This window comes from Leptodactylus fuscus, chromosome 5 (genome assembly GCF_031893055.1).
Source record: "Leptodactylus fuscus isolate aLepFus1 chromosome 5, aLepFus1.hap2, whole genome shotgun sequence".
In the NCBI taxonomy this organism is placed as follows: domain Eukaryota; kingdom Metazoa; phylum Chordata; class Amphibia; order Anura; family Leptodactylidae; genus Leptodactylus; species Leptodactylus fuscus.
In genome coordinates this window covers 118,812,397-118,836,126 of record NC_134269.1, presented here as the reverse complement: position 1 = coordinate 118,836,126, position 23,730 = coordinate 118,812,397, and the positions used below count along the sequence as shown (strand labels likewise).

At 42.4% G+C, this 23,730-nt stretch overlaps 1 protein-coding gene across 1 annotated transcript in view; it reads left to right on the top strand.

Moving 5' to 3' along the window:
- Nucleotides 1-23,730, top strand: part of LAMB4 (laminin subunit beta 4) — a 129,245-nt gene that overhangs the window by 34,341 nt on the left and 71,174 nt on the right. The window contains exons 7-18 of the mRNA XM_075274149.1: nucleotides 1,071-1,134; nucleotides 5,724-5,938; nucleotides 6,661-6,781; nucleotides 8,034-8,222; nucleotides 8,795-8,974; nucleotides 9,544-9,653; nucleotides 14,057-14,136; nucleotides 15,889-16,039; nucleotides 20,689-20,820; nucleotides 20,914-21,099; nucleotides 21,251-21,372; nucleotides 22,358-22,478. Coding sequence (XP_075130250.1) covers nucleotides 1,071-1,134; nucleotides 5,724-5,938; nucleotides 6,661-6,781; nucleotides 8,034-8,222; nucleotides 8,795-8,974; nucleotides 9,544-9,653; nucleotides 14,057-14,136; nucleotides 15,889-16,039; nucleotides 20,689-20,820; nucleotides 20,914-21,099; nucleotides 21,251-21,372; nucleotides 22,358-22,478 — 1,671 coding nt within the window. The remainder of the gene's footprint in view (nucleotides 1-1,070; nucleotides 1,135-5,723; nucleotides 5,939-6,660; nucleotides 6,782-8,033; nucleotides 8,223-8,794; nucleotides 8,975-9,543; nucleotides 9,654-14,056; nucleotides 14,137-15,888; nucleotides 16,040-20,688; nucleotides 20,821-20,913; nucleotides 21,100-21,250; nucleotides 21,373-22,357; nucleotides 22,479-23,730) is intronic.

Sequence of the window (23,730 nt, the reverse complement as noted above, 5' to 3'; positions counted from 1 at the left end):
TGCCCCCCGGCACTTGGCCCGCACCAGCACTTGCCTGTCCTGATTTCAGCTCATCGGCGTCCGTCGGACGCCGATGAGCTGAATACATAGGCAATTAAAGCAGGAGCTGTCACAGTTGAGCTCCTGCTTTAACGCTGCGGTCCGGCTTCTGCATTTGTAGGCGCGATGTGATGATGTCACATCGGGCCTACAACTATTTGAGTGGAGTGAGAGAGCGGAGAGAGTGGTGGGGGAACGTTGGAAGGTAAGTAATAAGTGTTTGTTTTGTGTTAAACATTAAGGTGGAACATAATGAAGGGGGCCCATGAAACTGGGGGCAAATGAAGGGGGGGAGAACGGAATGACACTGGGGAAAATGAAGGGGGGGGAGAATGGCATGACACTGGGGAAGATGAAGGGGACTCCCGCCTCCTCCACAAGGGGACCCACTGAGGCTCTGTCGCCCAAGGGCTCATAAAAACCTGGAGCCAGCCCTGATGTGCCCCAGGGTCATTGTTGAGGCCTGTGTGTTTGAGCCTCAGTGGTCACAGAGGCTCAGTGATCGGTGAGGCACAATCATAGTCCTAAGCAGAGCTCCTGGGGGTATGTGACATCAGCCAGAGGCCAAAAGAGACCTGAAGAGGACACAAGGGGACCACTGGATAATGTGAGGATGCCCAGGAGAAGTGAGACAAGGTGAACATAACTGTTATTTTTTAATCATTTCCCCTGGGCCTCCACTTATTATACTATAGGATCTGAGGAAGCCCCAAAGTATAGTAATAGCACTTCCAGGTTGTGCCAAACATGTTCGACCTGAAATGAACTGGGGAGGTGAACCCCACAAATGCTCATCAAAACAAATCTTGTGAAGTTTGCCCATCTCTACTGTCAAGGTTTAATTTGTTTTAAATAAAAAAAAAATTGTATTTGTTCATACCTATATAAAGAAGTACCATAAAAGTTTAGTATTGATATTGGTGATTTTGAGTTGTGCTTAAAACAACCAATACATAAAATAGATTGTGTAATAGTATAAATCCCTCTCAGCATATTGGTGTCCATGAACATAAAAATGATTTGTTTTTAAGGTGGTTTTAAAGGCTCTAGATCCAAGTTTTGATATTGATGATCCATATGATTCCTACATACAAGGTAAGACAATTGTCTGTAATAAGGCACATTCATTTCAAATATAGCAAAGATCAAATAGATTTCAATTTCAAATGTTTACATAGAAAATACAGACAAATACGTATTCAATGTTACCATTGTACAAATGAAACACATGGTGTCACGACCTGAAGACTTGTAATAAAATTGTGTGTTTTTCTGGTGGGGTTTGGACGGGGTTTTGATCCGGGGTTCTGTGGTCTTCTGGTGGTTTCCTTGCCATTAGGCCATATGTTTGGGCATTGAGTATTGGCCTTCAGAATTTACTTGAGGTTCTTTGGATCGAACCTCAGGTGTTGGTCATTACCATTATCCTATGGGACGATTCTGGGGCCTTTATTAGGAGGAGGGCTGGCTTCACAGGTTACCAGTTTTTGTTTTAACCAACTGGAATTCGTGGCTCTGGGAGGAGTATTGTTTTGTGGAATTGCAACTGACTAGGAAGTGGTGTGAGTGTTGCCTTGTGTGTGAGTCTTGTTTTTCCCTCCACACTTCTACTCTACCCTGTCCTTCAGTTCTGTTTGCCTGGCACTATCTTGTTATTTGTGAGGGTTGAGTTCCAGTTTGTTTTGCCCCAGTCCTGTGTTAACCCTTTCCTCACCTCTCCACTGTCCCTCTCCTCATTCTCTTGTTGCGTATTGTGTTGTGCTGCGTGTCTGTTGATCAGCACATCCCATCCTGTTTGTGTTGTCTGCAGCTGCACCTTGGTTTCTATAGGGGTGACCCGCAGGCAGGGCCTAGTTAGCCACTGTAGCATCAGGGAAAGTCTTCTTCCCCTGTTCCCTTAGCAGTCCAGATTCTGGGTCTGGGCATAGACACGAACGTAACACATGGCTACAGCCACTGGTCCCTGGGTGAGGTGACAGTACAATGCTCATGATCATTGCTTTCATTGAGGCCAACAAGCCACTTGTCCATTCAGTATTTCGCAGAGCTGCCACCCAGACCCTCTGTCCCCTACAAATTCTTAGAGTTCTACCAGTGGAAAGAACACACATACAGGACATCTGGATGACTCTTTACTGCAGATGTTATGGTACACTAGGCCTTCACAAGAACACCTCTCACAGTGGGATACTCAAGTCACATGTTCTTTTCTTGGCGCAGGAGAATCTCTGTTTGCCAAATCAGATCCTGGGTTTCTGCTCACCAGATGTTCACTGAGGCACAATAGGTTGCAGAGCTGGCTGACAGCTGGTGTCCGTCTCCTCATTGAAAGTAAATTGTACATCTCTCACAGGTCACCTCGCCTCTCTAGCTGTACTGCCCTCCAAATGGCCCTCCAACAACAAATTGACCTTCTGCTCCCATAAGCCATCTTCTCCGTCTACACAGCACAATAAGGAGCTATTTCTTGCCCTGGGTAGCCAAGTTAACAGAAGAGCAATACACTACTAGTTTTTGTGAATATTTGCAAGGTTTGCCTACAAGTTTTGGTTTGGACCAAACTTGTTTGGTCATAACTAGAAGTGTTATTATTATACTCTGGGGTCTTTTCAGACACCAGAGTATCATAATCTATGGCCCGGGAGGGGGGTGTGTGAAAAAATTAAACCCATACTTACCATTACTCACATCAGCAGGGCTCTGCAACAGTGTCCAGTCTATATTCTCAAGCATTCCCATCATCTTATGTCCTCCTCTGTGATAGGACTTAAACCCTTCCTTGTGCAACAGCCCAACTGTTTAAGCGTATTTAAACTTTAAAAGGGTAGTCCATTTTTGCCTGAGAACCTCTTTAATGTTGGCTTTATTATGTTTTACTATTGTGGGCAAGGTAGCTCGGTAGCAGCAATGGAGTGGACCCAACCAGTCAGAGACAGGGACGCAAAAATCTGATGCAAACAGGTTTATTCAGAAAAAAACTGCAGTAACAAAATAAGCAAAATAAAATACAGCCTTAACTTCAGGCAAAAATGTAAAACAAATCCCCCCTCGTCCAAGCACTAACTAAACAGTATGAAGCTAAATATACATGTGGCTTACTACCAAATACACAAACAAACCATAATAGCATAGTGCTATTGAGCTACAAATGAGCTGGCCTCCTGCTCCTATGATCCATTGCTCCTCTCCCTACAGGGTCCAGCTCTTCCCTGCTCAACAGCCCAACTATTCAAGGTGTTGTGTGTCCACATCACCATGCACTAACACAGATTTTATGGAACATGACCTGCTTGTTCTCTTATCTTGAATTTGTACATATTACTATGTTATACATATTCTGTATGAGTTATGCTCAAAGTTCATGCATATTTAGAGGAAGGCTATTGGCACTGTGATGTATTTTATGTGTGTATTGTAGCCATATACAGTCCTATGAAAAAGTTTGGGCACCCCTATTAATCTTAATCATTTTTAGTTCTAAATATTTTGGTGTTTGCAACAGCCATTTCAGTTTGATATATCTAATAACTGATGGACACAGTAATATTTCAGGATTGAAATGAGGTTTATTGTACTAACAGAAAATGCGCAATATGCATTAAACCAAAATTTGACCAGTGCAAAAGTATGGGCACCCTTATCATTTTATTGATTTGAATACTCCTAACTACTTTTTACTGACTTACTGAAGCACAAAATTGGTTTTGTAACCTCAGTGAGCTTTGAACTTCATAGCCAGGTGTATCCAATCATGAGAAAAGGTATTTAAGGTGGCCAATTGCAAGTTGTTCTACTATTTGAATCTCCTCTGAAGAGTGGCATCATGGGCTACTCAAAACAACTCTCAAATGATCTGAAAACAAAGATTGTTCAACATAGTTGTTCAGCGGAAGGATACAAAAAGCTGTCTCAGAGATTTAACCTGTCAGTTTCCACTGTGAGGAACATAGTAAGGAAATGGAAGACCACAGGGACAGTTCTTGTTAAGCCCAGAAGTGGCAGGCCAAGAAAAATATCAGAAAGGCAGAGAAGAAGAATGGTGAGAACAGTCAAGGACAATCCACAGACCACCTCCAAAGAGCTGCAGCATCATCTTGCTGCAGATGGTGTCACTGTGCATCGGTCAACTATACAGCGCACTTTGCACAAATAGAAGCTGTATGGGAGAGTGATGAGAAAGAAGCCGTTTCTGCACGTACGCCACAAATAGAGTTGCCTGAGGTATGAAAAAGCACATTTGGACAAGGCAGCTTCATTTTGGAAACAAAAATTGAGTTGTTTGGTTATAAAAAAAAGGCGTCATGCATGGCGTCCAAAAAGAAACAGCATTCCAAGAAAAACACATGCTACCCACTGTAAAATTTGGTGGAGGTTCCATCATGCTTTGGGGCTGTGTGGCCAATGCCGGCATCGGGAATCTTGTTAAAGTTGAGGGTCGCATGGATTCCACTCAGTATCAGCAGATTCTTGAGAATAATGTTCAAGAATCAGTGACGAAGTTGAAGTTACGCCGGGGATGGATATTTCAGCAAGACAATGATCCAAAACACCGCTCCAAATCCTCAGGCATTCATGCAGAGGAACAATTACAATGTTCTGGAATGGCCATCCCAGTCCCCAGACCTGAATATCATTGAACATCTGTGGGATGATTTGAAGCGGGCTGTCCATGCTCGGCGACCATCTAACTTAACTGAACTTGAATTGTTTGTCCAAAATACCTTTATCCAGGATCCAGGAACTGATTAAAAGCTACAGGAAGCGACTAGAGGCTGTTATCTTTGCAAAAGGAGGATCTACTAAATATTAATGTCACTTTTCTGTTGAGGTGCCCATACTTTTGCACCGGTCAAATTTTGGTTTAATGCATATTGCGCATTTTCTGTTAGTACAATAAACCTCATTTCAATCCTGAAATATTACTGTGTCCATCAGTTATTAGATATATCAAACTGAAATGGCTGTTGCAAATACCAAAATATTTAGAACTAAAAATGATTAAGATTAATAGGGGTGCCCAAACTTTTTCATAGGACTGTATGTTTGGTCATATATAATGGTGTTATTTAGCCATTGTAGTGCAACTTTATGTAGTTTTATTTTGAAACTGTATAGCACTTACATTTAAGCTCTATCTTATAATATTTCTTGAGCATTGTGTAACCATTATAGCCAGTATCAAGTGGACATTGCATAGTCTACTATATGATCCTTTAGTTAGATGCCTTTATCACATTATTTGGGAATATAGAGTATTTTATCCGTACTGTTCAATGAAGTTTCTTGAGCATTTGATTTTGTATTGTCAAAGCACATCAGTATAATTTGGGCACCGCATAGCACTAGTATGTCAGCAAAGTAGGATACTACAGCATTTTTTTTGACACTTTATACTAGTGTACTGTGTTTCCAGAATTCTTGGCAAGGCATCTATGGTCTGTAAGTCCCTACACACCACAAGGTGGTCTGCAATAACTCTTCTGGTCCAATTAAAAAAAAAAGTGTAAAGAGCATATATGCTTAGGCTAGCAATAGCTATACATGCAGCCCTGAGCACACATAATAATATACAATACCGAATGAATAACACAATGTCATCTATAGTATGTTTAGGTAATGTTATATTTTATACATATACAAATTTTTGTTCCTAAGGTTAAACACAAATGTTATTCTTGTTCAAGATATCATTACCATCACCAACTTAAGAATTAACTTCACAAAGCTACACACCCTTGGAGATACATTAAGCAATGGATGGCAAAGTGAACCTCAGGAAAAATATTACTATGCTATGTATGAAATGATTGTAAGAGGAAACTGCTTTTGCAATGGACATGCCAGTCAATGTATCCCAATAGAAACCCAGAGAGGAGATGTTTTCAATGTGCCTGGGATGGTAAGATAGTATTTATCCTTTGCTACAATTGATTATTTGAGATATATACATTTCCTTATTATGGGCAGGTTATCAGGCAGGGACATTACATGCATTAGAGGATAACCTGGCCTCAATAAGGAAATCATGATTGTGTTTCTGACAAACTCCAGACCTTAAACTGATTTCATGGTCATATCTATTGGCCACTGCTCAAGACAAAATACTGTCACCAGTAAGATAGTTAGAGAAAATCTTTATAAGGTGGAAGTGGATGTCTGAGGTCCATGCTATTCATAGACAGCACCCCACCCTGCTCATTTGTGGGTGGTTGATCCACTTTCCACATCCATGAAAAATGGATGGCACATGGATGTCATCTTTCTTTTTTCTCCCATGTATCCATAGACTTTCATTCATGTGAGCATCCATGCTGCATTAGCATCTGTGATAAAACAAGCATATGCTCCCACTGCTTTTTGTAGAGCGACATGCAAATTTTAAACCCAAACTAGATACGACAGACAGAGAGCTTCAATACAATGCAAATAATTGTGCCTTTATGCTTTGGCATCTACTTTTTCACAGAACTGTAAATGTGTTTTTATACAATAAATACTCTTCTTCAAGCAACAAAATATGTAAAAGTTGAAAGTCCATTGAAATATATATATATATATATATATATATATATATATATATATATAGCTATAGCACTGAAAATATAACTTTCACTGTTTCAGGTCCATGGCAAATGTGTCTGTCAACACAATACGGATGGCCTCAACTGTGAGAAATGTAAAGAATTTTATAATGACGCACCATGGAGCCCTGCAGTAGGCTTTGACAATAATGTCTGTAAGAGTAAGTACTGGCTACATTTTTTAATACATCTATAAATCAGTAGCTGTAAATCTTTATAAATATCTAGCTGTAGACGTTTTCTCTATGTAATTATTAAAGCATTTTTAACATTACAAACATATAACCCCCTAAACCCTATCCATAATAATCAGGAGAGCGGGGCCAAAAAGTGTCCCTGCCTTATCCCTGTGAATGAAGTGCCATTACACATGCATAATCTGCACTCCATTATCATGGCAAAATTTGCTAGCTAGAGAGTGGGTAAATCCTAGGCTTCAACCCCACAATGACATAAATACAATCAGAGTGAGTACAAATCATCAGGTTGTAGCATGCAAGGCCTATACTTCAAGCTACATGAAAATTACACCACAACTTGAAATTCAGCTAATGGGCACGATTGGATTCTTTCCAGAAAATACTAGATTGAAGAATGGTGACTCTGCAGAAAACACTTAAAGGGATCCTATTAGAGATGAGCGAACAGTAAAATATTCAATATTCGTTTCGAATAGCCCCTCAATATTCGACTATCCTAACGAATATCGAATCCCATTATAGTCTATGAGGAAAAAATGCTTGTTTCAGGGGATCCCACTCTTTGACTCAGGAGAGTCACCAAGTCCACTATGACACCCTAGGAAATGATGCCAACACCCTGGAATGCATCTGGGACCACAGGGGAAACATGCCTGGGGGGAACTAACATGCCCAAGTCACTGTATTACGTTGGGATCTCTGTCAGCTTGCGATATGCGGGAGCTGACTTTTTCCCATAGGAATGCATTGACCAGCGTTGATTGGCCGAATGCCATACAGAGTATGGCATCAATCAACGCTGGTTCTGCCGGAGGCTCATCTGTGAGGAGGCAGAGTCTAATATCGGACCAGAATGGAGACTGCTGTGGTCCGATCTTAGACTCCGCCTCCTCCGGCAGAACCAGCGTTGATTGGCCGAATGCTGTACTCTGTATGGCATTTGGCCAATCAACGCTGGTCAATGCATTCCTATGCCGAGATGTAGCAGTGCTGGCCATGCACTCAGCTTGAAAAACGCTTGAAGATCTTCTCTCCACACTTTTCAGATGGAAAACCCTTTCATGCTTGGCTTTGTTTCAGAATCTACATAAGAAATCCACCACATTGAATTATGACCTAAAACAAGTGTAATACTCTACTAAATAAAGAATCTTTCTCCAGTAAAATAATTTTTTGCTAATTATAGAATGATGTGTTATTATTATACTTTTAGAATGTAATTGTAATGGACACTCTGAGAGATGCCATTTTGACATGCTGGTATACCAGGCAAACAGCGGCACTAGCGGTGGTGTATGTGAGGACTGCCAACACAATACCAGAGGAAATCAGTGTGAATTGTGTAATCCATACTTCTATCACGATCCTCTCAAGGATATCTCTGATCCTGATACGTGCATCCGTAAGTTCACATCCTATTTTTCTATAGAGCTGTTAAGATAAAGCTATAGGATGGCATGTTAGAGCAAGTTCATACCATGACATAGTATTTCTGTTGTAAGTTTTCTGTATTATCTTCAGCCTAATAACATTATATGAATGTTCATCAGGTTGTTTGGATCTGAAACTATTTTCATTTCATTTTTATTGAGATAGAAAATCGTTTCCTTTATCATTTTCAGAAACACATTCATTTCTTTCTTTCTTTTGCTTACTTATATAGCGCCATCATATTCCGCAGCAGTTACAGATATTGTCAACACTGTCCCATACAGGGCTTACAATCTAAATTCCCTATTAGTATGTCTTTGGAGTGTGGGAGGAAATCAGAGTACCTGGAGGAAACCCACACAAACATGGGGAGAACATACAAACTTCTGACAGATTGACAAGGCATTCTAAATACAATCACTAGAATAACTACAGCCCTCCATTTGCATATTGCTCCCTATTAGTTCTGCCTGCAAAAATTTCTCTTGAATTGTGGGATTTTATGTTAAAATACTTTACAATTATGCTATGTTCTTCTTCCAGCTTGTGATTGTAACCCAAATGGTACTCAAGAAAATGGATTATGTGAAAGTAAAACAGACCACAAACTAGGAATCATTGCTGGGACTTGCTTGTGCAAAGAAAATGTTGAAGGAATCCGATGTGATCAGTGTAAACCTGGCTACTTTGGACTTGATGCCAATGACCCTTTTGGATGTCAATGTATGTAAATGGAAATATGTAGAGAACTTTAAAAAAAAATAAAAAGTTGAAAATTGACAAATTTATTGTTGCTGGTGATGGACCAGCGCTGCACCTCCCATGAGGCAACCTGAAGCGACTGCTTCAGGCGGCGCTATGCCGGGGCCTTGGGGGAGGGTGGAATTTTTGCTGACCTAAGCCAGTCCAGGACAAGCTGTCCTGGACTGGCTTAGCGTCACTGTCTCGGCAGCCCGGCACGGGAAGCAAGCGGTGGATTGGGGTGGCCCTGTGGACGCAACGCTGCTCCAGCGGCCACCCCTCACGCTTAGCAGAGAGCAGGTCCTCTCCCTGCCTGCTCTCTGCCTGCTAACGACGCTTGCTCCGCACGACCCTGCCCCCCTCCGCTCGGCCCCGCCCCCTCCGCTCCGCCCCCTCCTCCGGGGGGGGGGGGGCAGCTTTCTGACATCTGCCTTAGGCGGCACAAACCCTAGGTTTACCCCTGTGATGGACACACCAATAAGAAATAGTAAATGGAAAAATTCAAAATCCGCTGTACTAATAAATATCAATGCAATATTTCTCTATTTCAGACTGTGGGTGCAATCCTTTTGGAACCTTGCCTTTCTCATTGTGTAATGCTATTACTGGGCAATGCCAATGTCACAGCTTTGCAACAGGCCAATACTGTGATGAATGTCTGGTAAGTTTGAGTTTTCCTTAATGTAAAACGGTGTCATCTTCTGTTGTCTTCTTGGCACTCCAATATGGCAAATAATCCTAATAGAACAATGTATAGTGTTTTAAATACATAGACTATAAACCCATACACAGACTTTTACATGGACAGTGTAATAGTAATGTATGCATATGTATGTTTATAAATTCTACACTAAAAAATCACTTTGGTCGTGTTAAATATTAATATAAAACTTAAAGGTGTTGGCCATTTTTAAACCAATATTGAGAGAGAAATGTTATTGTTTCCAATATACTTTCTGTATCAATTCCACATGGTTTTCTAGATCTCTGCTAAATCTCCTGTTGTCTTTTGTTAACACAGTGGCCTACATTTTTTAAGACAGATGCACCATGAAAGTTGCCAAAAATGTTCCTCATCTTCGCACTTTTTAGGTGCACTGTGGTGCATCTTAGCCATTGTTTCCAGCTCACCACTTTTTTAGACAGTGGGGGGATGCAGCTGTTGGAGAATCTGTTAAGACTGGCATAAGAATTCCCATCCTTAATAATTCCCTTTTCTTTTTTTTTCCTGCATTTTTTCCCTTATAATGAAATCAATAGGAAAACGCCAGGAAAAAAGGTTATTCATAATTCATAATTTCTATGCAAAAAAACAGCACAAATCAAATCTATGTGACAAAATAAAAAAAATGAAATTTATTTGCAGAAATAGCAGCTTTTTTCACTTTTAGGCTGAGGCCCCACATTGCGGAAACGCAGCTTTTTTTTTTGCTTTTTGAGCCAAAGCCAGGAGTTGAGCAGAAAGAAGTATAAGGATAAGTTCACATGGGGTTTTTTTGGTCAGGATTTTGAGGCCAAAACCGCCTCAAAATCCTGGCCAAAAAGACAGCTCCCTTTGAAATCAATGGGATCCAGTCAGTTCTTTTTTCCGGGAGCTGGAACGAATGTAAAAAGTACGGACATGCTCATTTTTCAGGCGGTTTCGCCTCGCAAATCTGCCTGAATACACTCCTGGCAGTTTTTACCGCAAATTGGAGATTGGATTCACATGATCACATCCACTTTGCAGTTACTGTAAAACGCTGCAATTTTTCATGTGGTGTTTCTGCCGCAGGCAAATCACGATGTTTCCAGCCCGTGGGGCTCCAGTTTTACAGTACCAACAAAGTCAATAAGGTTCTAGTTAATGTGAGCCACACATTGGGGGGAAAAAAGAGCCATGGAAAAGCTTCAGTTTTAACAATACGTGTGTCTTTGAAAAACAGTGTGTTAAGTTTAGCGGCAATATCAGGGGCATTTTCCCTATAGATTTAATGAGGGAAGAAAAATGAATAAAATATAATACAGCAAGCAAACACTCAATGATAAACTCTGCAGGAAAAAAATGCAATTTTTTTTTTTTCTGCAATGTTTTTGCCTGCGTTTTGCTACTTGGTGCCTTAGGTTATACATATTTTGCATGACTTGACTGAGATTCTGTCTTCCTAATTACATCATGGAAGACAGACTTGCACATTCTCAGCGCCCTCTATTGGTGTGCATACTTGAGGCACTGGCTTCCTAATTACATCATGTAAGTCAGATTTGCATATTCTTCCCATGTTCCTTTTCAGTGGAGCGCTCATGGCTTAAAAGACTCCACACACCCATATGGTGGTCTCTCCCTATGGAGTGACGATATCCCCTTAACCCTGTCTAAGCCTCTCACCTCTGCCAGATCAGTCCTCTCTACGCCAAGCTGATGAGATGCAAATACATAGAAACGGCTGTCCTTGGCTGAGAAGACTGTATCTGGTATAATCCCGACATCATTGCAAACAAAGGCCTCTGAGAAGGTCGGCATGATGTTAAAGGGAGCGCCCTCTATTGGATGTCTTGACTGAGACTCTGTCTTCCTAATTACATCATGGAAGATAGACTTGCACATTATCAGTCAGCGCCCTCTATTGGTGTGCATACTTGAGGCACTGGCTTCCTAATTACATCATGGAAGTCAGATGTGCATATTCTTCCCTAGTTTCGAGCTGTAAAGCATTGCCATACACTCTGTGAGCCACCAGGTGTCAGTGTAGGTGCAAAAACCACACCATTGGAACTCTAAAATAATAATAATAATAATACATTTTATTTATATAGCGCCAACATATTCCGCAGCGCTGTACAATTTATAGGTTTCAGATACAGACATACATAACAAAGAACGTCATTTCACACAATGGGACTGAGGGCCCTGCTCAAAAGAGCTTACAGTCTATGAGGTAGAGGGGGTGACACTAGAGGTAGCAGGGGCGGCATTGCTTATACAGTGTTCAGACAATTTTGTGCATTAGGAATTGTGATAGGCTTGTCTGAAAAGATGCGTCTTTAGTTTGCGTTTGAAACTGTAGAAGTTGGGAGTTAATCTTATTGCCCGGGGTAGAGCATTCCAGAGAAGTGGTGCAGCTCGGGAGAAGTCCTGCATACGAGCGTGGGAGGTTCTGATAATAGAGGATGTAAGTATTAGGTCATTGAGTGAGCGGAGAACACGGGTTGGGCGGTAGACAGAGATGACGGAAGAAATGTAGGGAGGTGCGGCATTATGGAGAGCTTTGTGGATGAGAGTAATAACTTTATATTTTATTCTATAATGAATAGGCAGCCAATGTAGTGACTGGCACAGACCGGAGGCATCGCTGTAGCGTCTAGCCTGATAGATGAGCCTGGCTGCTGCATTCAGAATAGATTGTAGAGGAGAGAGTTTAGTGAGGGGAAGACTGATTAGTAAGGAATTACAGTAGTCAAGGCGAGAATGAATCAGAGAGACAATAAGTGTCTTTAGTGTATCTCTGGTAAGGAAAGGGCATATTCTGGAGATGTTTTTGAGGTGGAGGTGACATGAACGTGCGAGTGATTCAATATGAGGGGTGAAGGAAAGGTCTGCGTCAAATATGACCCCAAGGCAGCGGGCATGCTGCCTAGGAGTTATAGTAAGGCCTGAGACTGCAATGGATATATCAGGGACAGATCTGTTAGATGGTGGAAACAGTAGTAGTTCAGTCTTAGAGAGATTTAGTTTCAGATAGAGCGAGGACATGATATTAGAGACAGCAGAGAGACAGTCACTGGTTTTCTGTATGAGTGCAGGGGTGATGTCACGGGAAGATGTGTATAATTGGGTGTCATCAGCATAAAGATGGTACCTGAAGCCAAATCTGGCGATGGTTTGTCCAATGGGGGCTGTGTAGAGAGAAAAGAGCAGGGGGCCGAGGACCGAGCCCTGAGGAACCCCAACAGCAAGGGAAAGAGGGGAGGAAACAGAGCCCGCAAATGATACACTGAAAGTGCGGTCTGAGAGATAAGAGGAGAACCAGGAGAGCGCAGTGTCATTGAGGCCGACTGAGCGGAGCATAGTGAGGAGAAGTTGATGGTCAACAGTGTCAAAAGCTGCAGAGAGGTCCAGAAGAATAAGAAGAGAGAAGTCACCATTGGATTTAGCCTTTAGTAGATCATTAGAGACTTTTGTGAGAGCTGTTTCAGTAGAGTGCAGAGCGCGGAAACCAGATTGTAAGGGGTCAAGCAGAGAGTTAGCAGAGAGATAACGGATTAACCGAGAATAAACCAGGCGTTCCAAAAGTTTAGAGATGAAGGGGAGGTTAGAGACGGGTCGATAGTTAGCAGCACAGGATGGGTCCAGGGAGGGTTTTTTCAGTAGCGGGATTATGACAGCATGCTTGAAGGAGGATGGGAAGATTCCAGAAGAGAGAGAGAGGTTAAATATTTTAGTAAGGTAAGTAGTGACAGCAGGGGACAGAGATTGGAGAAGGTGTGAGGGGAAGGGGTCACTACTGCAGGTTGTGGGGCGAGATGAAGAAAGTAGCTGGGAGACTTCCTCTTCTGTGACAGGTTCAAAAGATGAGAATGGACAGTCCAAAGTGCGGCTGGTGAGGGGATCAGTACTATCATAGGTGTGGGAGTCAATGCCACCTGGGGCTTGGGCAGTAATTTCCTGACGGATCTTATCAATTTTATCATGGAAATACATGGCCAGGTCATCAGCACTAAGGTCTGTGAATGGGAAGAAAAATAAGGAATATCGGCAAGATAAATGAAGAAAACATATAACAGGTTGATTCACAGTCTCAATATTTTATTATTTTTTCCAAAACCTTTTAAGGTTCTTATACATTATATTCTAAAATATATGCACTACAGCAATGGTCAAATATGTAACAAAACACATGGAAATCTACTACTGACAAAAAGCTATTTCATAATTATGTAAGAATTGAGTTACAAATAAAACATATTAGGAAAATATTAGGTTGTAGTGGTAATGTACTGGATGACTATTGTGTATTTCAGTAATTGTGTATACAGTATATGACTTGTAAATAGTTACTTATCCTCAATTTTGTTACATTTTAGCCTGGCTACTGGGGACTTGGAAACAGCCTGTACCCTTGTTCAGCATGCAACTGTGATATTGGAGGTGCACGGTCAAGTGTGTAAGTATAGGGATTAGTTTTTACAGCATTTTTTTATTCTAACAGGAAATAGACAACTTGCTAATAGTTCAGTACCAAATATTTAGTAAACAATATGAAACATGAGTTAAAGTCTATGTCAAAATGACAGGATCACTCATAGATAAAAAATTTAATATTTTATTGAAATACATAAAAACATGATATGACAATAATAATATAGTAATAAATATGGTAAGGACCAAAAGAAACCAATAATGACCATAATATGGGAGGCTCAATGTTGTACCATATAAATAGTAAAGCAGGCAAGGTCATAAATGTGAAAAAAGTGCAAACACAGCTAATTCACTGAATTCAACAAAAAATAAAAGTTACATAGTAACATATAACAACAGTGAAGTGAACCACAGTAACATTAGTATAATTAAATATAAACCCACAAAAGGTGAATGCTTATAAAAACCAAGCACAAAGTACTGATATAAATATAATAGTGAGCCTACCCAGATTTGGTGCGCCCAAACAGCATTTTATTCTAACAGGAAATAGACAACTTGCTAATAGTTCAGTACCAAATATTCAGTAAACAATATGAAACATGAGTTAGACAATATTTTACTAGAGTAAATATGTGTAGGTGTGATAAATACCTAACGGTCAACATGCAATGAATGGCAATAAAATTGTAGAATTAAAATGGAATATTATGGAATGTAATGACAGATAATAAAGAAATAAGTGTAACTTAAAGGGATCCTATCATTAAAATTGAATTTTTTGTCCCTAACACGTAGGAATAGCCTTAAGAAAGGCTATTCGTCTTCTACCTTTTGGTGTCTTCTCCGCACCGCTGTTCCAAAGAAATCCCAGTTTTCGACGGTATGCAAATGAGTTCTCTTGCAGCACTGGGGGCGGGCAACAGCGCTCAAACAGCACTGAAGGTGTCCTCAATGCTGCGAGAGAACTCCCCAGCGCCGCCTCCATCTTCTTCAGGAACGGGGTCTTGACACGTCTTTTACTGGGGGTTGGCTTCAAACTTCTAGGCCTCGGGCCTAGGGCAAAGCCGAATGCGCATGCCCACTGGCCGCAAGAAAATGGCCGCTTACACAGTATAGTAAGCGGCCATTTTCTTGCAGCCGGCAGGCATGCACAGTCAGCTTTGCCCTAGGTCCGAGGCTTAGAAGTTTGAAGCCAACTCCCAGAAAAAGATGTGTCAAAACCCTGTTCCTGAAGAAGATGGAGGCAGCACTGGAGAGATCTCTCACAGCATTGGGGAGGCCCCCAGTGCTGTTTGAGTGCTGGGGCCTGCCCCCAGTGCTGCGAGAGAACCGCAGATTTGTACGGAATGGCGGCATGGAGAAGACATCTAAAGGTAGGAGACTAATAGCCTTTCTTAAGGCTATTCCTACATGTTAGGGACAAAAAAAATCGATTTTAATGATAGGATCCCTTTAAAACTACATGAGACAACATGTTTTGCTACTTTGAAAAAACAACTATCTAGATTTGTCCATGTATATACATGAGTTTTAAGGCAAAAATACAAAAAATATGTATAACCTTCATTAATTGAAGGGGTATTCCATCATGAAACCAGGTCTCAATCCAGGTTGGAATGCTGCAGTGAGTGGGGAGGTGACTGCAAATCACTCTATTTCACATGCCCATACAGGGTACATTGACATGTGCATGTAACCTAAGAATTGGTATTAGTTTACAGATTTGTGCTGTTGTAATTGTTTTTATTTCTTTATTTCTCCATTTTAACAGATGTTCTCCAAACACTGGTCAGTGTGACTGTCTTCCTAACATTGTAGGCCTACAATGTGTTGAGCCTGCAAATGGATATTACATTGTACCACTAGATTATTATATCTATGAAGCAGAAAAAGCCCAAGCACTCTCTGGATCTGCAACCATAGTGAGTCATAACCAGTGCGCAACATTACACTGCAATTCTTAAAACAAATGAATAGAACTGCATATAGTCCTCCATTCAGACGTCACATCCAGTGCCAGCAGTGGCCAGGATGAAAGTGTAGAGGATCGGGTGACCTCTGAAGTCAATCACTGGAATCAGCTGTCACCTAATGGGTGCAAGTGACGTTACTACTGATAAAACATGGGTCCCCATCATGTGACCACTGAGGATAATGATTGGTTATAGTGGTCATGCTGCTGGCACTGGATGGAACAAGGGATGTGAAGCCTGAATGGAGGACTGTAGATGAATTTTAATTAAATTACATAACAACCCTGCTGGGTTTCCTAGGGATTCTGGAAAACCTGCTTAAGTATCAGTAATCAAATCTGTCTGAAAAAATGTCTTTTGTTATTTCACAGGAAATGAAGAATAATAGCCTAATTTAGATTGTGTTTCATTAAATCATCAAATAATTAAAAATATGTTTAACCCCCTTCCTGACATTTGATGTTCATATTGTTGTTATTATTATTATTATTATTATTATTATTATTATTAATTATACACATAATAATGTCAAACAATAGGAATGAAGGCACAAGAACTAACAATCTGTGAGGACATAGGGGTGACACAAGACAAAAAATGTCAGATGGGGTTTATGTAAAGGGCACAGATGCAGCAGTGTGTACTGGCTGTATTTCACAAATTTGGTATTGCCATATTGATGCTAATCCTCAGAATAAAGCTAACAGGTCATTTTTACCACACAAAGAATGCTGCTATAAATGAAGCCCAAAAAATAATGGTGCAGCTGTGTTTTTACTCTCTGATTATATATGGGAAAGGAAAAATGAAAAAGTTATGGCTTCTAGAAGTCAAGTAGGAGAAACTAAAATTTGCCACGGCAGGAAGGGGTTACAATAACAGTGCCCCTTACATTGCAACTATGAACCTGAAGCAGGCGAACACCTTCTTAATGACCATCTACATGCATTAGGGTAAGTTCATATAGGGATTTTTGGCCCAGAGGCCGACTCAGGTTCTGGAAAGCCGGTGCAACTGAAAGCCGCCTGAAGAATGAGCATGTCCGTTCTTTTTTCCGGGAGCCGTTTGTCCCGGTTCCCGGAAAAAAGACCTGAGCGGCTCCCATTGATTTCAATGGGAGCCATCTTTTTGGTCAGGATTTTGAGGCGGATCCCGCCTCAAAATCCTGACCAAAAATCCCTGTGTGAACTTAACCTTAGGCTGAGTTCACACAGAGTTTTTTGGTCAGGAATTTGAGGCAGATTCCTGACCAAATTCCTGACCAAAAAACCCCATGTGAACGCAGCCTATAACTGCAGAATTAGACTACATAGGGTTTGTGCTCTGATCTATGTGTATACATCGTTACATTCATGAACTGTCATCATGATAACCCCTGTCCATGTACACAGGTGGGTGGGGGGGGCTCCCACTAATGATCCTTTCTATGAGAAAATACAATAAAACCGTCTTTATACTTTGTGAAGGGGCCACTATGGGACATTATACCTTGTGAAGGGCTACTATTGGATATTATATTGTGTGAAGGGGTTACTATGGGAAATTATACTGTATGAAAGGGCCACTATGGGTCATAATAATGTGTATAATGGGTTGTTTTACCATATTTGTGCCAGAAAAAGAGGGCACCATGCTGTGTGGGGTGGGGGCCAAAATCAAAAGTTTGCTATGGGGGCCAGCCTTTGCTAGTTATGCCCTGTCTGACATGTTCTAGTACATTTCTGACTAGCTGTAACTTTTCCAAGCAAATAAATAATTGTTTCTGTGGGCGCTGTAACCTGTGACCATGTTTGACCCTATTCATATAAACTGAAGTTTAGCTGTATGAAAGTTAAAAGAACAGACGAACGCTTCCTAGTGCTGCAGTATCTGTAGAACGACAAATGTTATAGATGTGCAATACAATAACCTGACACAGTTGTGCAAAAGTCTCTTGCTGCATCTCCTTGGTAGATCCCCCACAGATACAGTATGTACTATCATAACTGTGTGGGTGGTCTATCAGTTCCCCATCTTTAGAAATATTATATTATTATATTGCTGTTATATATAATGAGAAAAATTGCCTGGAGTGGGTAGCGTTATCCTTGGTAGCTCACGCTTTGCTACAGGCTCTTCTATGGACCCCGCAATTGACCTCCCACTGATCCCAGCAACCACTAGAGTAACCAACTATACATATGTTGAACTATGGAGGAGAGTCTGTTTTAGTTTTAAGTTGTTGAGCCTGACTTTACCACTATTCCCTCTGTTTAATAACCTTCTTTTCACACCTGATCTGTCACCTGAGGTGTTCACTTGGTGGAGACATGCTAGGTTTAAGCTTCTTAACAACTTCTTCTGTGATCGGTGGATCCCCGCCAAGTACTATTTTGTTCAAACACACACCCTGCCCCCTCAGAGACCTTTACAACTAACCAGATCTTTCACTTCTTACATTCACGCACTCTGCACAACCCCTCGATCATTCCCACAGGTTTTGAAAGAATGTGCCTATATAGGGTGCCTGATAGAGATTCGCTTTCCTTTATATACAGTTTACTGAACGCCCCACCTTCAGAACTCAAGACTATAAGATGGGCTGGAGACATGACTTGGAGACCACCCTAACCCCAGCCCAAAGGACAGAGTTTTGCATGGTCATTAGCAAGGGCAGTTGGCAGGTTACCCTCATGGAGTCCTCTATAAAAATTCTCCACAGAACCTATGTGATTCACTCTAGGTTACATAGTTTTTACTCTACAGTTTAAAGTGGACCTTTCATCAGATCGGGCACATGCAGTTTTATATACTGCTGGAAATCTGACAGCGCACTGAATTCAGCGCACTATCGGCTTTCCCGATCTGTGCCCGGTGTAAAGCGCTATCGGTCCCGGTACCGTAGGGATTTACAGTCAGAACAGCGTTTCTGACACATAGCCAGGGATTCCCTTCTGCCCAGCAGCGCCTATTGCGCTGTACTGTGGAGCGGGGAGGAACGCCCCCTCCCTCTCCTGATAATACTCGTCTATGGACGAGCTGTGTGAGCAGACAGAGGGGGCGTTCCTCCCCGCTCCTCAGTACAGCACGATAGGCGCTGCTGGGCAGAAGGGTGTCCCTGGCTAAGTGTCAGAAACGCCCTTCTGACTGTAAAGCCCTATGGTACCGGGACCGATAGCGCTTTACACCGGGCACAGATCGGGAAAGCCGATAGTGTGCTGAATTCAGTGCACTGTCAGCTTTCCAGCAGTATATAAAACTGCATGTGCCCGATCTGATGAAAGGTCCTCTTTAACCTCTCTGTTTTTGGGTCTGTGCCTTTTCAGGTATCTGGTGGACTTATCCCCTAGGCCTCCACTTCTAGATGTCTTTCCTGGCATCCTCTCCGACCCATACATTATAGCGCTATTAATTCCTTTTTTTCCCCCTCCCTGTATAATATTGGTTGATTGCCTTTTATCTCTAGTCTTTTACAGGGATCTTTATTGTCGATTAGTTACTATTAGAGATGAGCGAACAGTGAAATATTTGAGATTCGATATCCGTTTCGAATAGCCCCTCAATATTCGACTATTCAGACGAATATCGAACCCCATTATAGTCTATGGGGAAAAATGCTTTGTTTCAGGGGAAGCCACACTTCGACTCAGGAGAGTCACCAAGTCCACTCCAGAAAATGATGCCAACACCCTGGAATGCAACTGGGACAGCAGGGGAAGCATGCCTGGGGGCATCTAACAAGCCCAAGTACCTGTATTACGCCACTATCTCGTCGGGATCCCTGTCAGCTTTCGATATGCAGGAGCTGACTTTTTCCCATAGGAATGCATTGACCAGCGTTGATTGGCCAAATGCCATAAAGAGTACAGCATTCGGCCAATCAACGCTGGTTCTGCCAGAGGCTCTTCTGTGAGGAGGCGGAGTCTAAGATCGGTTCACAGCAGTCTCCATTGTGGTCCAATCTCAGATGTAGCAGAGCTGGCTGTGAGCTGAGCTCTGCTACACCCAACAATCCCTCCATCTACTCCTCCTGTCACACACACAGCTCTGATAGAGCCCCAAAGAGCTGAGTGTGAGTAACATTCCCACCTAAATAAAGGTAATCCCTAGCTAACCCTGCCAGTACATCTATCCCTGTCTCAGTCACATAGTTCACAGTCTTATATTACCCGAATCTGAAATCGACCATTCGTATAAAGTGGAGGTCACCTGATTTCGGCAGCCAATTACTTTTTCTGATTTTTTTTTTTTTCGATGGCTACGTTGTTGTAGTTCCTGTCCCACCTCCCCTGCACAGTTATTGGTGCAAAAAAAGCGCCAGGGAAGGTGGGAGGGGATATGAATTTTTAGTGCGTTTGCCTCGTGGTATTCGATTGGAATCAAATACCTCGAACGGCCTGATATTCGATCGAAAACCAATTTGATCGAGCGCCATTCACTCATCTCTAGTTACTATGTTTATATGCTATGATCTATATGCTTTTTCACTTGGAACTGCCTCTTTATATACTGTTCTACACTACTGTTTTATTGTTCATACAGTTCAATAAATACCTTTGAAACTAAATAAATTCGTTTTTCATAGAAACTTCTCAAACTGCTGATTATTTTACTTCCAGGTTAATGCAACTCCAATGCCAAAATGTAAGGAATACTTCCTCAAACAAGGAATAGATTTCCGATTTGAGAATAATAGGATAATACTGAAAAGCATGAGGAAAAGAAGTACACGAGGCAGGCGACAGGCACAGGTATTGCTTGCTGGGTATATTGTAGTATGAAAAGATTGTTGACGTCTTTTGTCTCTGGAAAGATCTAATTTGCTCTGATTTATTGACATTCAGGAAATTGTTCCATTTGGCAAAGAGGGTGTTGTGGAGCTTGTACTGCGCCAACCAACCCCTGGAAAACCTATCACATGGACAGGCCCAGGGTTTGCACGTGTTTTAACTGGAGCTGGTCTGAGATTTACTATTAACAACATTCCCTACTCTATGGATTTCATCATCAGCATTCGATATGAACCAGAGGTAGCATATACTTTCATTTCCTCTGATTATGAAATCTACAATAGGTTTCTAAACCAGAATCAGTGTCAGATCATTTATATTTTTTTGTCTTCTCTCATAAACCTTTGTTTACGGTATTACCTATTGATCATTATTGTATCTGTATTAATAGTCATTGGAAGACTGGACCGCAAAAATTGTAGTCAACCTACCACAAGGGGTAGTGAGCGAATACTGCAAAAATAGGGCACCTCAGTCTGAAGGATATACACTGAGTCTGCCTGCTACTTCAAGGTAATACAACATGCAGTTTTCCCATAGTGCAGATTTTGTAGATAAGTGAGTTATACCCATATCATCTTAAAACAGTATAAACAAGAATTAATATATCAGTGGAAAGCAGCAAGTATGCCAAGTCTTAGTGAAATCAAACCTAAGCTGTTGAAAAATGCCACAAACGCTGGGTAAGGCTAAGTCCGGATTAATACGGGAACACACGGGAGTCTTTTGGACCGGATTCTGAGGCGGAGGCGGGTAAACAGCAGCCACGACTGAATGCCAGTGCAGTGCATCGGCATCCAGTTGCGGCATTCTACTCTTGATTAGGCTCAAATGAATGGGCCTAGTCGGGAAGGAGTGTTGCGAGGCGGAATCCGCGTGAAGAAAGGGCATGTCGCTTCTTTTTTTTCTGCAAGTGGGAAAAAAAACGCTTGTGGAAAAAGAGAATGACCGATTCCCGTTGAAGTGAATTGGAGGCGGTTTTTGAGCAGAATATTGACACGGATTCTGCGTCAAAATCCTGACCAAACAACTCCCATGTGAACCCAGCCTAAAAGCATCATGCTTCAGAAGCTCAGCATTTTTGGCTGCAGCAGGAAAAAGCACTACGGTTTATAATATCAGAAAAATGAAGGGGATTTTGTTTAATCTCATCCACACATTGTGGGAAGAAAGCTGTGGAAAAGCTGAAAAAAGCAGAATGTTCATTTTGTAGAATTGCATTGAATGTTTTCCCTAAATTTTAAATAGAGGAAGAAAAAAAGCAGAGGACATATGCAGCAAAAAATTAAAAACACTGTGGGAAAAAAAGCAACACATTTTCACTGTGTTTTGTCCATAACATTTTTTACTTGCATTTTGCTACGTGGGGTCTTCTTAGCCCAAATGAAGTCTTAGAGAGTTCTGATAAATGAGGTCTACAAGCATAGCTGAATACTAGGATTTATTTGGACTCTCACATAATAATGTGCATTTAACATATACCATATTTCCTACATAGGCTAGCTATGCTGGACTCATCTGTATGCCTGGATCCTGACACAGAATACCAAGTAGACGTCTATTTTTCTCAAACGTCACTCACTAGTACTAGTAGCAAATTTTATATTCTAGTTGATTCGGTAAGTAACTTAGAAAAAGTAAATGTTACCGTGAAATAACTGTATGTATATATAACTATATGTACAGTATAAAACAATTGTCTTTTGTGGTGCCTATTAAACAATGCAGTGTGCTGGACTTGGCGGAGGTGGTGAAAGATCCCCTTTAATGTATAGAATACTAGCTATAACCCGCGACTTCGTCGGCGGCCCCCTGATGCCTGCGCAAACCACCTGCAGTGTGGCCCGTGGGCCCCAACGCCCCTCTACTTATGGCCAGAGCGGGCCTGCCCCCAGTATCTTGTCCCCCCCATCTCGGCCCCCAGTATGTTGTCCCCCCCCCATCTCTGCCCCCAGTATCTTGTCCCCCCATCTCTGCCCCCAGTATCTTGTCCCGCCCATCTCTGCCCCCAGTATCTTGTCCCCCACATCTCTGCCCCCAGGGTCTTGTCCCCCCATCTTTGCCACCAGTATCTTGTCCCCCCCATCTCTGCCCGCAGCTTCATGTACCCCCGTCTCTGCCCCCAGTTCACTTCATGTGCCCCCAGTGTCTTGCCCCCCCATCTCTGCCCCCCAGTCTCATGTTCCCCCATCCCTGCCCCCACCACCTACATTGTCCCCCATGTAGTATCTCTCACCTCTGTCTCTCTCCTCTGCTCCCTCTGCTGGCTGCCTACACAAACTGCTCCTGCTGGTCCCTGTGGCGTTTATGTAGCAGAGCAGGCCCAGCGTCATAGCAACCAGACGACGGACCTCGCTGTGCTTCATACAGGACACAGACAGGCAGCAGGAGAAGTGTGTGGAGCGGAGGAGACACAGGAGCGGAGGTGAGAGCTACTACACAGGGGATGATGTAGGGGGGAAACTGAAGCTGGGGACCTGTGGACACCGACCTGGGGACACCTCCTCCCCCCCGGAACCCCCCCCCACCCCCGGGACACCCCCTTCCTCCGCTGCACTGACCTGTATGTGTAGTGTGGGGTGCAGCAGCTTTCTCCTTCTCCTCCGCGATGTGTGTAGGCAGCATGGTATAGCTGCGGCTCCGGGACCCTGTGGGTGGCCGCCATCTTCCTCACTGTGTCCCTGGTGAATCGGCACACCCACATTCAGCCCCCAACCTATGGTGCTGCAGCCCTGGCTCCATAGCCCGCCCACAGCCTGCCCTGTACCAATAGGAGGAGCGTGGACAGACCAGCGCTGGCAGAATGCCAGCTTTTACAGCCGAGCCCAGAGGGGTGTTTGGGGAGTGACAGTGGTGATTTGGGGTGAGTGA